Genomic DNA, 14792 nt, shown 5'->3' with positions numbered 1-14792 from the left:
GAAACTGCTGTTTTGATTGACCAACTTTTGACTAAGACTTCTTGGTTGTTCATTGTCATGAAGGGTATTTGACAATACATTTCCTATGTTCTTGAATCCATGGCGCATCATGGAGCAAAAACTCACTGTTATAAGTCTATGCTATTACCACACAAGACCAGACATTAATAAGACACAAAATACATGACCTAGTTTTCAAATTCATTTTATAGTGAATTTTCGAGGAATTCTTTTTGAAGAATCACATGAAGGACTAGAGTTGCACAAAACTTGGACTTCACAGTAAACAAAACAACTTGGAGCAAAAGCAAGTACAAAAAACAACAAAGAGACAGACAAAATTTGAAGGAAAGTCAATGTGCTCCAAAAGCACAAATAATTGCATGCACTTTTTCCTCATTACACAAATTAAAAAAAAAGAGAGAAAATTATCATTGCCATGCCCTTTAGGAATATACACAAAGAAAGTTCTATAAATATAAACATAGGCAAAAACATGTCTGTGACAAAAAATGGGGGAGGGGCAAAAAATTAACAAGTGGGTGACATGACATAATGCTCGTGTAACATTTGCTCCGGTCTTAATATCTCAGAGGGCATAGGGTAAGAGTTAGGATTGTAATAGAGTTTTGGGTTCAGAATAATGTAAAGATGAGGATTTATTTAGTTTTGGAGGTCAGGTTTTACGTTTGGCTTAATGAACAGATTTTCCATCGGAGCAATTGTCAGGGAGCAATGTCATGGATGCCAACTAATGATCAAACTAGTAGAATTCACTCTGCATATAATCAAAGAGATTGATTTACTCACATAAAAATCTATAAACTTTTAAGATTTCTTTAATAAAAACCTTGCGTCTAGTTTACAAACCCACTTGCACTAAACAAACCAAGAATCATTGCTTAACCCTGTAACCGCTAGTTATGTAAATCCTATAGGACTTTGTACATGGACCAGCCAGTTCCAGTAAGGAAGGGTTTAAACCATAAACAAGAAATGTGAACCATGTACATGTATAATAAAATGCAACAATTAGTGTTGTCAGAACATTTTTATCAAAGGACGGGAGAGCTATTGTGCATAAATAATTATTTGACTCCTTAACACTTTATCTGAGGAGGATATTCCGGCGCTACTGACAAGAGTTTTACAATCAAGCTCTACAGTACAGTTTGCAATAGGTTACAAGTGATAACAATTGCGAGGATAATTATACGCTTTCGTCTGAATTCACAAAGGTGGTTTGAAAACCATCGGTTGAACCCATCTGTCATGAAGAATTCCTGTATAAATTATGCTTAATTTACAGCATATACTAAATAAAATGTCTAATGCCGATGCATGCTTTTGTCAGTGCACGAAATTGACGCCTGTTGGCATTGTTGAGCACACCATTTTATTTATGAGTTCACTGCTGAACAGTAGATTCATTTATTCAACCATGGACCTACTACTCTGACATAGTAGGTCCATGATTCAACCAAGGATGTCCAGTCAACACAGTGGACTCATGACTAAAATAGCGTGCTCATCCATAATAATAATAATAAATAATAAACAGTTCTTGTATAGCGCATATCACGATTATGAATAATGTCTCTATGCGCTTCCAAAGGACTTGGATATTATTACCCCAGCTGTAGCTTGGCAGCCGTAATTACTAAGATTACAGCGCACACGCATTTCAAGGAATAAATTCCTGCCAGGTACCCATTCACCTCACCTGGGTTGAGTGCAGCACAATGTGGATAAATTTCTTGCCGAAGGAAATTACGCCATGGCTGGGATTCGAACCCACAACCCTCTGTTTCAAAGTCCGGAGACTAATCCACTGGGCCACAACGCTCCACAACATGGCAACAGGCATCAATTTATTGCACTTTGACAAAATCTCGCATCAGAATTTGACATTTTTAAAAAAAGCAAATATGAAATAAGCATAATTTATACAGTAAATCTGCATAAACCATGGGTTCACCCGATGATTTCTAAAATCACCTTTGTGAATTCTGGCTTTTTATGTTAGGCACGTAAGAAGTCAGAGCCTATTTTTAGCAAGAATGTTGGAGGCGCTATGGATCTATCACAGTGACTTTACTGCATTCCCAATTGTTTAGTGTATTGTAATGAGAATTAGTAATGAAGTGATGCTTGCAGAAATATTGCATGAAAGATACATTTGGTAAGATGACTTCCAATTACTCTAACTGATAATATCTACTATCTTACATTACCAAGAGAGGTATTTCATGAAAGCTGTCATCACTGACATTGTCTGCTCCGATGATATCAGTGCAATCCTTGGTATCAATTGGTTGAGCACTGGTCTCTGACCGTTGCTATGGTAACAATCAGAGAATGAAGATTTGTAAGTCCTGACAGCAGCTTTCATGAAACGCCTGGGGAGCATTTTCATGAAACAATTAATCAGTGATGTTCACTGACTATTGTTATAAGCTACTGAAATCCTTGCATCTGATTGGCTAAGAACAAATTTGTTAGTGGAAATCTCTGACAAAATACTTCATGAAACACTGATAATAACTTAGTAAAGCATTCATAGAGGAAAGCAAATTTGTGCAAAACATTTACATTATCTGAGCATCTATCAATATTCTTATTTAATAACATTCTTCACTCACAGTGAATAGTATATCTTTCCATTGGCACAACTCTTTTCATAAATAGTATCCATAATTTCAACAAACACAATTCATTTTGTTGCCATGTGCCACATACATGTACAAAACAGAGTTTTAGCACTTTAGTAATCTTTTGGTCGTCTAATACTAGCGGTAAATGTGAAAGGTTTTAGAAGATTATTTTTATTTCAAAGTGAGGTTCACATGATATATGATTTAATGCCCTAGGAAATCCAGTAACATTAACATTAAATTACCATTTGGTCTAAACCCATTTTGCCTCATTTATGCTTTTCTCATCCCACATGATCATATCTGATTTTGTCTACTAACCATTTAGGAGAATTGCCTCCTAGTCCATTTACCATTTTGTCTAACTCCCATTTAGGCTATAACCATTTCATTTTAAAACCATCTTTGATAAAATAACTGTTTATGATGCAAATTTTCATTTGAAAAAAAAAATGTAAAAAAGGAAATACACGAGATGGAAAGTAGTCCGTCTGTGTCGCATTGCATGAAAGTTACTGTAATAGTAACTATACAATCTGATACTGACTTTCATAGAATCCTGATTTTGATTGGCTGTTACCATGGCAGTTACCAGTGGATAGCTAAGTTAATATGATAACAACTTTTATGCAACGAGGCTCTAGGCATTAGAACAAACGACAGTCCAAGTAATGTTAGGCCACTTTGTGGCAATGAGACTAAACTGATAATAGACCAAACGATACTAAATTGATAATAGATGGAATGGATTAGACCAAGTCAAAAGTTATAAGTTTAGAGAGGTAGTAGAGGGAATCCTACAATCCTTCCAAAAATTGGGATTTAAGAATCAGTCTAATAAAATATTCCACATTTACAACTATTCTGTACCATGAAGTGTGTTCTGTATGGTTTTACTATCATCAAGAAATTGATAAAGAGATATTGTTAAGAGTACGTTTCATGTATATTAAACTATATTAAACAGTGGCAAAGATGAAGTTGAAAGTACTTCAGTATTATTTAAACACAAGCAAGATGCTAGTAATTGCTAATTGTGTAAAATCCTAAAATAGCAGCAATAAACATAATTTATCGCGAACAACCCTAAGGAACTGTATTAGGGCCAATGCTCTTCATCATAGACCTCATTCCACATAACAAAGACCTGAAAATTTTGTAAACAAATTACACAACAATGTTCAGAATACCAAGGGCAGTACTACCAATACTCTTTCCACATGAAACACATCCTGTATGACAATACTGTACAATTTCATAAATACAACCAAGAGAGTGCAGTACAACCAATGTCTGTGAATGTAATGGTTAGTCCACACGCCTAACCATAACGTTTTCAAAACTTGTACTTGTGGACACACCAAGTACATACAAATTGGAGTACCCCAAGGAAGTGAACTGGACCAGTGCTATTCGAAATAGTGATTGGTGCATACACTTTGTTTCAAGATTCATAAAACTTGTACTTTGTGGAACGCTACCAAAATACATCTGGAATGACCAAAAGCGAGTGTAATAAGACCACTGCTATTCTGCAACATACATATATGTGGTTATTCTAAATGATAAAACCATACAATGCTTCATGAAAAATAATACCATACTTGCACTTAGTGAACACACTTCATGGTAAATCATTATAACATAGATACATCTAATTTAAATACTGTTACAAATCCCCGTTTTTATGTGAATGTTCGGCATGACTTTTCACTTCTTCCGTAGGGGCTTCTGTTGGTGCAGCCTCTTCTTGTGCTGTATCTGTCACCTCTGAAATAAAAAAAATAATGTATAAAATTTACAAATCAAATTAGACTGTCTTTCCTTCCTTCAAGAGGCTATAGATGCTTTTAGTAATCCGTGAAAATTATTCAAATTTATTTTTAAAACAATAACTGGGACCTGTGTTTGTAAAATGTATCAACTCTTTTATAAGTACCAAAGACTATATCTTGACAGACACTACCAACACTTCAAGGGGATTAACTTAACCCTAAAAGGATGGAGGGGGCATCATGGCCCCCCCTCAATGCTTCGCACAATATTTCTGAAATGCAAAAAGATACATGTAGCCCCGTAAAATGTTATGACATTTTTCTTTGAAGTCTTGCGCAACTTCAGGGACCAAATTCGCGACATACGGGTATAGCATCGCGACGTCACATGACATTTTACGAGACAATGTCATGCAAAATGGCTCATACTTTGTGTACAAAGTCTATGGAAAATGAAATTCATAAAAGGGTGATTATTTTTGGTTCTAATTGGTCTGCTTAATTAATTTAGAGTTTAATTTAGTTGTTAAATGGTCTGTAATAATTTCCTTTGAAAAAACAATGAAAAACTAAAGATGAAAAAACAACGAAATACAAAATAAATTATAAAAACAAAGAAATACATAAGGAAAAAATTGGCTTTCACCATTCTTTTTTGTGGAAACCTTTAAATTAGATTACAAAGATGACATCTGGAAAAATAAGAGAATAAGTGAAATTGGGAGTTAAATATGTAAATGTTTTTCATGAATAAATATGCGTACTTCATTCATAATGAATAAAAAATAGTTATTTTCAGAATTTTTTTTAATACTGGCTAGTAGTTCATGTGGTAAAGAATGTGCGTGCCAAATTTCACGCAACCGGCGGCCGAGATCAGAAGGCCCCCCCCTCCTCAATACATCTCAAATAGCCCAGTCCCCTTTTAACTTATGGAAAATAGAGAGTATATGTACCTATTAAATTAAATAAAAAAGTTTGGACTTTACTCTACCTTCTTCAGGTGCTTCTAATTGTAAAGGCTCTTCTGGTATTTGTTCTTCCTCCCCGGTGGGTGTGGCTTCAGTTGGCTCTTCCTGTTCCTGCTCCTCACCCCCTTCAACATCTACTGCAGCAGGATCCTCATCCTGTGCATTATCAGTGGCCTCCTCTCCTTCCTCAGGGGGAGGGATAACAACTGTTGGAAGCGAAAGTAAGAAGAAATCATACAATAAAACATTTGTTTGATCAGGTGGGAGGGCATGAAGCTGTTCAAAACTTACATTCAACTTTATACACCATTGAAACATGTTCTTGGGTGCTTCATAAGATTTTTAATAACTTCCATCACCCAATTGTAAAAAAAAAAATAATACTTGTAATTTGTCATTCTTGATCAAGGTTTTAGAAAATTCAGTCCCACTTTGTGAAAAAAAAATCAGAAAAACAGACAAACTTGCGACTTTCCAACAAAGAGTAGATCAAACAGGTGGTTCACGAACCACAAGTCTAGCCTGATATAGCGATCAATAAAATATGCAATATGATCTTTTGACCTTATCATCCTCATAAACACACATGTGACATTACCCAATGGTTATTTATACAAGTGTAAACAATTGATGCAGAAATAAAGAAATGAGATCAAGTTGAGCAAAGACTATCATTTTGGTACAGACTAACAGGAATAGTGATTACTATGTCTCTACCGAACTGTGTTCAGGCGAGATAACAATTTATTTTGCTAAAAAAATGTCAGCAGGGTTTCACAAGTTTGCTACAACTTGCAAAAGTGACTTAAAATTCAAAGACAGAAGAACTAAAAATTACCTTTTTCTTTTTCTTCTCCTTCTTCATCACCACCATTCTCTCCATTACCTTCATCTGTTTCTGTTGTATTTGTTGTCTTTTTCTTTTTATCAGTCTTTTTCTTTGGCTTTGGCTTTGATTTCGGCGTTGACTTTGCCTTGCCTACAAGATACCTCACTTCCCGCTCAAGGCTTAGAAGTTTCTCCTCTAATTCTGAAACTATTAAAGCAGGTTTCTCTGTCAATGCAGTCCTTTCCTGCTCTTCCAACTTAGTGGTAAAAAAATTATTGGTTTCATTATAAGCTTTCTCCAGAAGACCAAATTCTGTTTCGGTGTAAAGTAAGTCCTCGCCGGTGACGTTCTTGGCTGCCATCATGAAGTGGTATGAAGCGTTGAGTGCTGATTTGGCTGCCTCAATGGCAGCGGGTCGTCGTCGCAGCTGATCTACTCGGTACTCGAGGTTCTTAAGCAATTTCTTCAGATCTTTGAGCTTGTCTTTGTATGCCTATACTTGAAAGGAAGTCATTTTCTAGTATTTAATTTTGTTATAGTATAGTATAATATAGTACAGTATAGTATAACATAGTATTTATTTTCCGTATAAAAAAAAAAAAAAAATGCAAAATGGATGGATAGCCCATATTAAGTTTAATCGACATGACTATACTGTTCTTCCATGGGGTCCTTCCAGCAAAGTAACTAAGAGATTTTGAAATAATAATTCACTGTCATTGTATAGCACATTAATGTTATTATCTCTCATGCACTTGCAATGAACTTTCAAAATTGATGATGAAAATGGGACGGATTGACAACAACCCAACATCATAATGCCTCTGGCGTTCACTTATAATTGACAGAGGGATAAAAAGAGGAAAAGAAATTAAGCACTCATAAATGTAACAGAGTTAGAATGGCAGACTACTATATGATTCAAACAAACACCTGACAAATAGCTGTCATGATGAAAGGAAATAACTATTTCCTTTCATTTCATATTTTGCCGCAAGTGACCATGAAAAACGATGTTGAAGCATTGTATTATTTTCTAAACATGAAATTAATTACCTCATTTATAGTTCATTGCCATTATGGAAACCTTGATTGTGATCATCATTTTGTTCAACATTTATGAAACAGGATGGAGTAGAAAACTTATGGGATTTTTCAAATTCAGATGTAAACGAGTCCCAGTAAGGTGGGGAATGAGGGAGGCTACAGCAAATACAAAGTGAATATCAATCTCGTAAACAAAAGCAAGATAGTAACAAATGTTGTTTATCCCAGCTGGGCGAATTACCTGCCTACATTGATAAGTTTATAATATAAATTGCAAAAATCTGGAAAAAATTGGTATACCTTTCATGCTATCACGGACATGAAGTAATTGAGGCATTAAGATGGTTGTGCCCCCCCCCTCCCCTCACCCTTTAATTCCAATCTGCATACCTGTATGGGTGTATCAGGCTCTTGATCATAGAGCCAATCAGATGCCTCGCTGAGTTTTGACCGAATATCTTCCCTCTTTTCCTCCGTAGAGCATTTCTCATAATCCTCATTATACAGCCTATCCTGGGCATCAAAGATGAAGGATTCAAGACTATTGAGGGCCTGCTCTCTCTCAACACGCTCCTCCTCTTTTCTTTGCAGTTCCTTTAATCTGTACAGGTGGTGGTGGAGTAAAGTATGCCAGGATTTAGTATCAGGAAAAGTGATAGATCATCATCATCATCACCATCATCATCATCATCACCATCACCACCATCATCATCATCATCACTATCATCATCATCATCATCATCATCATCATCATCATCATCATCATCATCACCATCACCACCATCATCATCACTATCATCATCATCATCATCATCATCATCATTACTATCATCCAGGCGCGTAGCCGGGGGGGGGGGGGGTGCGGTGGGGGCGGTCGCCCCCAAAAAACGTCCCCAAAAAGAAAAAAAAAAAGGGAAAAAGAGAGGAGAAAAGGAAAAGCGAAGGGAGGAAAGGGAAGAAAGGTAGCTTTGTGGGTTTTTCTTTTTCTTTTTTCTCAAAAGAGAAACTATTCACTCTTGCTCTAAATGTATATGAATGTTGCTTCCGCGCTGTGCGCGGTTAAATGACAATATTGCAGTTCTCCTTTGTATCCCCTCGCTCTTTCTCTAACCCTGTTTTTCCACCTCAGCTATATGTGTTTCTTGCCAGTTAAAGTTCAAATTTATACATTAGGGCATGGAATTAGAGTAAGGTAAAGTAAGTATATGAAGTTATCTTTTTTTTCAAATTGATCGCGCAACTTCTGGTCGGGTCGACTCCGGGCGGGTAAAATCTTTATATCAATTTATGCCATCACCTCCATATAGGCAACTTCTCCTGCTTTTCAGCTCATTACTCAACAACCATAATTTGGGGGCAAACAGGTACCTATTTTAAAAGAGGAAGGTATACAATTCGTGTCGTATTAAATAAAAAAAGTACAATATTTTTTTTATCAAATTCTATTAAACTTCATTTCCCTGCACATTCATATCCTGTCCTGTTTTGCTCCCTCATTTTTAAATTTTGAATGACACCTAAGTTTCTTTATCATTCAAAATGAAGCGCTTCAGGATAATAGTCAAAGAAATCATCTTTTTTTATATAATTTAAATAAATCACAGGAGTTTCAATTTTTTGTGCACTATTTTTCTTTTAATGAAGTTCAGTAATCTTAGAAAATTAATTGAATTAGAGCCGATGGGGTATTAGAGATATCTGCATTTGATGAAACGTCCGCCCTTTGAAATTTCAGAGTTTCATTGCTCAGGGCGGGGAGGAATATCTTCCTCCCGGCATATACCCTAGCTTCTTCTCCTCTGTTTTGCGAGTTAAAGATATAATTGTTTGTAATCAAATCTGATCTTTCCAAGGGACGCATTCATTTTAACTTAGAGAACCCTTATCTCGGAACCCTTTTCTTTGGAAAAAAAAACTTGATAAAATGCTTAAGCTTCCGCGCCTTGCGCGGGGTAATTATTATTATTTCAATTTCCTCCATGTTATCCCTTTTTTGTGCGATCACAATCACTTTTGAAAACAAGGTTCAAAATCACAATATAGTCAACTGAAATGGAGCTGATATAGGTACTAGAGACAAGAGAGACGGCTCCTTTTCATTTTAATTTATGAAACACCGAAAGCTTCGCGCAGGAGGGAGAAACTCCCCCTCCCTGCACCCACCCCCTAGGGAGCGCGCTTCGCACGCTCTGTAAGTGTTGGCACGCGAAGCGTGCATTTACCGCCCCCTCCAAAATGAAATCCTGGCTACGCGGTTGCTATCATCATCATCATCATCACCATCACCATCATCATCACCATTACTGTCATCATCATCATCATCATCATCACCACCACCACCACCATCATCACCATCATTTTTCATTTTAAACAACACATTGTATTTCTCATAGAATATTTTTTAATATCTCTAATATTTGACTTCATTACAAAATGAATCATCGATTTTAGAATCAATCATTATCGACCACCTCCCTTCCCTCCTGTAAATTGCCACCTTTCGCAATCATCACGGACGCTAATATTAGGGTCCCCTAACACAAAAGTTGACGCTTAATCATACACTTGATTTTTAAGATTGATTATACATTATAGTCAATAGAATCAAACGTAGAAAACTGCTCTACAATCAATGCTAAGATTTGTGTTACAGGGGGGTTACAGGCCCTACAGATCTGCTTTTCATGTGCAAAATTCTTTCCCGCGACACCCGCGCGCCATACATGCATGTATTACGACTGATGGCTGGAGATATTCGAAATGCAGGACCTAAAATAGAATATGACATGGATAAGAAAGTGCTTTTTCAAACAAATCGAGTACATATTAAGTGAGGAAAAACTTACTAAATTAAGGCTTACATATAGATCATAACAGTCCATCGAATCGATATTGCATTTAATGTGGATTATTGGTGGATGACTGGCAATTGATTCCATGGGTCAGATCAACTCTCTAGCCGAACCCATTTCGCATATGTACACAGCGTATGCAATACGTTTGCATGCGGGTTTCTTTTGTTTCTTTTGTTCACTCCTTCTACACAAACGATACGCCTCTAGCACACGATGAAAAGTGTATTATGTTTTACTTTCCCCAGAAATGGGGGTTAGATTCAAATTCCGGGGGGACCACTTCCATTGATGAGTGGATACCAGGCACGACCATGGGGTTTCGAAAAGTACCCTAAACAAGGGAAGCAAGTCTTTTCCAGATTATGAAAATGCATCTTTTAACAATTATTTGGCTTGTGAAACCCTACAAGTATTGGGAATATATCCCTTTTTTCAGTATTTTAATCATCGTTTTAGACACCTTTATAACGTTACATAGGCCTATACGTAACGTACTTACCCACTCTTTCCCTTTTTACGCGTTGTTGCGCCTGGTATCCACTCTTCAATGAAATTGGGCCCCCCGGGCGGACTCTCAAGCTCTTGGAGGAAAGTCGTCCTAAATCGGATATATATCGCTGTTACCATAGTAGCAACCAGAATTATGCACACGAAATGCAAATTGAATGTTTCCGTTCCAAATGCGAAACGAAAAAAAATATCATGTCACACAATTTGCATTGCAGGACAGAGTTTTAAGACCATGACGACGGGCCCAAAAGTCTCTTCTAAAATCAACTAACGTCGTAAATAGGCGTTCGCGTTCTTCCAACGAAAGGTCGGGAATGTCCCAAGTAGTCCACCCATATTCTTAACCTGCTCAAACAACTAGCTTCATCACACCACTGTAAAAGAGAAAGACAGAAATTCCACAATGTATGAAAGTATTAATCCCCTATACCTTGGATCATCCTGAAGTGATATCTCACTTTTTCTCGTTCATATGAAATGCTCTTTGATTACCATGGAAATGACTGTGTTTCAAAAGTATACTTACTTGTTCCTGGATGCCTTCTTGCTGGCTCTCGTCGGCTCATTCAGGTCCAGGATCTGGATGTCAACAGTGATGTTCTCCTTTTTGGTAACAATCTTAGGCTTGGTCTCCTTCTTCACATCTTCTTTTGGTGTTTCATCCTTTGATTCTTCTTTCTTCTCTTCTTCCTTCTCTCCTTCATCCTTGGTACTTTCTTTCTCTCCTTCTTCCTCAGATTTCTGTTGATAAACAGTTTAATGTCCAGTACATGTATATAAGCTTTGTGGCATTCCTGAACCAAGTTTGATTTGTCATTGGAGATATTTTGGATTCAAAACGGAAAGAAGCAAACCTTAGTCCGTAATGTCTTTATGCCTAAGACACTTGGGGTTTATATCACTTGGTGTACTATCAGATCACATCATGTAACACTTTTATGGCTAAACCCACTTGGTCTTCTTCCTCTTTTAATTTGGTCTATGGTATATGGGCTAAATGGTTGTAAGCAAACTAGTTTTAGACTACCTGTATGTGGGATAAGACCAAATGGAAAGCAGGCAGTGGATATTGAAAATGATGAAAATAATGATGAAAATCCATAATTTATTATTTGAAATGTTGACCAAGTGACAATGTTCAATTTTTGCTAAAGTACCAGAAGAGGATAGCATTTTGAATAAAATACCTTCTCAGCATCAGTATCTGATTTCTCCTCTTCCTTCCCATCATCCTCTGGTGTTTCCTGTTCCTGAGGGGGTTCATCAGAAGGCTCTTCCCCTGCACCATTCTCCTCTTTCTGTTCAGGGGCTGTTCCATCCTCTGCCTGCTCCCCCTCTGGTGCGGTTTCATCTGATTTCTCTTCCTGTTGGGCATGATAGGAAACAAAAAACAAAAACAATTAAAAAAGGCCAGAATGAACATCATTTCTTTATAAAAGATATATAATATAAGCAATCAGAGGATTTGAAAACAAAGAAAATCAGCATTTTTCAAGTGTTTAAAAGCATAAATATCATTAATAAGCATTCAACTGTCCATGTACACTTCATCCATAGATGCAGAGTGCCAAACTTGAATAATCTTGCAGACGCTGAAGGGAAAAATATGTATTGTATGAAAAATATCATCTCTACTAGGTATGATTTATTAAAAAATAAATAAATAATAAAATAACAATAAAAAAAAAACAGGAAAGAAACGAATCTAAAGACTTTTGCTTTGCAGGAAAGGAACATGTTCTCATGCTTCACAAGATACTCAATTTTATTTAAAAATCCATAATGTGGAAGCAACGTGGTGTAGCAGTTCACATTCTCCCCATGCAATCAGAGGGTCATGTGTATGAATCACACTGCAGCGCAAGGCATCAATCCACAATTTGCCACACTCAAACCAGGTGTTAATTGGGTTCCGATAGTATGCAAAAGCCTACGAACATGCTTAGCAATTGAGTCTTGGAACTCTTGTTGGAATGCTCCCCAGGGAGTGGAGAAAGTGCATACATTGTGTGCGAGCATCCCAGGAACCGATGACCAGCGTACTAATAATTACAATGTAAAGCGCTTAGTCACAAAGTGTAATGAGCACAATATGAATATTATTAATTTTCATTATCATAACTTAAAATTTAAGTATGATGATTATACACTGTAATATATTTAGCTTGTAAAGACTATGATAGAAACCAAACCACTAAACCAAAGCCCTTTGGCAAGAAGTTACTTACGTCCTCTGCTTCTTTTTCTCCTTCTCCTTGTTCTTCAGTCTCTGTCTGGGCATCATCATCATCTCCATCAGTAGTAGATCCACCAGAGAAGAAACGACTGATGGTACTTCCCAATTCTTTAAAGAAAAAAAAAATATATAAACAATTCATTGCAACCGAATGCTTTTCATTTGAATGGAAGTGTTTATATCAGAGGAATTACAAATAAAACAACAGGTTTGAAATGCATCAAAGTACAACAAAATCAAACTTCATTATTTTTGTAGGTTCTTATAATCCCTTACGGGAACATGTCTCGGGATATAAGCTGATTGTGTGAATTTTCCTTTGACTACAAGTGGAAACCTCAGGTAGTTTCTCCTGCAATGCACAATGCAATATACATGTAGCAGCATTGCTGACTTTGGGAATGTCTACATGTAGATGATGATGACGATGATGATGATAGTGATGGTGATGTTAATGGTGATGATGATGGTGAGGAGAATGATGGTGATGATGATGGTGGTGTGGTAGTGATAATGATGATGGTGATGATGATAAAGATAGTGATGATGGTGGTGGTGGTAATGATGATGGATATGATGATGATGCTGTTGTTGTTATTGATGTTGATGGTGATGATGATAATGACAGCAATGGCCATGACCATGATAGTGGTGGTAATAAGGATGATGATGATTGTGGTGATTAATATCAAACTTTCAAATAATTCCCTTACTTGCTAAGGTAGACTGCTCTTCTTCTGTTTCATCTGTTACATTCTTCATTGTTTCAAATACTGATTCCACCTGTGCAAAATAAAACAAAAAAATTACATATTCAACTTCAAATTACTAGAAGCTTTCTTCATCTGATTTGAATGTCAGACAAATTCTATTATATTGGAATTACCAGGCAACTTTTACCCACATTTCTGATAGTATATCCTTCTAAACTTACATTGGAACTGAAAAATTTCAATTTCTTTTTCTTTTATCATAAGTAGAAGTATGGTACTAAAGATGCTGGGCATTCTTTATTTTCATTCATTTCATTTTTTTTTTGGGGGGGTGGGGGATGTTGGCATCTGTTTTTATTGGTCTTGGCAGTATCAGACTTGGTAAGCTAGATTTAGAATCAAAACATATTGAGATTCATGCTAACTTGTATCATCATGTTATGACCAAGATTCCTCGGGAATATCATTGTGTAAGGGACATCTACGAAATCAATTCTGAAAAGCGTTTATGGTGGATAAGTTTATAACTCAGTCCCACTGCAAAAAAGGAAAAAAATAGTAACTTGGATTATATCACTGCTTAATAGTGTTTAAGTGGTCCATCTGCACACCCCAATAAGTAAAAATTTTCCCGCCCACTCGTAGGAGATGGCAAATTGATAATTATAATAACAATAATAATAGTAATAGGCATTTATACAGCGCCATCTATCTAGAAATATTCTATTCTGAGGCGCATTGTTTAGTATTATTATTACCCCAGCTTTAGCTCGAGCTGCCTTTCAGCGCTCAGTGCATTCAAGGAATTAATCCTGCCGGGTATCCATTTACCTCACCTGGGTTGAGTGCTGCAAAATGTGGATAAATTTCTTGCTGAAGGAAATTATGCCATGGCTGGGATTCGAACCCACGACCCTCTGTTTAAAAGTCAGAAGACTAATCCACTGGGCCACAATGCTCCACTAATAATACACTAACAATAATACACACAATGTTTAGATCCCACTGCACTATTCATATAACAGTATATAGGGAACCTTTGTGTAACTGCAAATCCCAACCGAATTCAATCAGTTATATCCCGAGGAAAGACCATGGGTCATTGTAATTCAGTTGACCTTTCCCTTTAAAGGCAATGATAACACAAGGATGTATTACACTAAATGCAAGCAATGTATCGGATGCCTATGACTACAAATGGT

General features: G+C 36.6%; 1 protein-coding gene across 1 annotated transcript in view; it reads right to left on the bottom strand.

The window, feature by feature from the left end:
* Window positions 1–189: 189 nt before the first annotated feature.
* Window positions 190–14792, bottom strand: part of LOC129266388 (hypoxia up-regulated protein 1-like) — a 33281-nt gene continuing 18678 nt past the window's right edge. Inside the window, exons 14-21 of the mRNA XM_064103293.1 lie at window positions 13591–13660; window positions 12870–12985; window positions 11829–12005; window positions 11168–11382; window positions 7667–7877; window positions 6239–6722; window positions 5424–5606; window positions 190–4424 (exon numbers count right to left, since the gene is read on the bottom strand). Of these exons, the coding sequence (XP_063959363.1) occupies window positions 4324–4424; window positions 5424–5606; window positions 6239–6722; window positions 7667–7877; window positions 11168–11382; window positions 11829–12005; window positions 12870–12985; window positions 13591–13660 (1557 nt within the window). The 3' untranslated portion in view covers window positions 190–4323. The remainder of the gene's footprint in view (window positions 4425–5423; window positions 5607–6238; window positions 6723–7666; window positions 7878–11167; window positions 11383–11828; window positions 12006–12869; window positions 12986–13590; window positions 13661–14792) is intronic.

The sequence above is a fragment of the Lytechinus pictus genome, chromosome 8 (genome assembly GCF_037042905.1).
Source record: "Lytechinus pictus isolate F3 Inbred chromosome 8, Lp3.0, whole genome shotgun sequence".
Classification (NCBI taxonomy): domain Eukaryota; kingdom Metazoa; phylum Echinodermata; class Echinoidea; order Temnopleuroida; family Toxopneustidae; genus Lytechinus; species Lytechinus pictus.
Note: the sequence above shows the minus strand (reverse complement) of the source record. Positions and strands in the feature narration are given on the sequence as shown.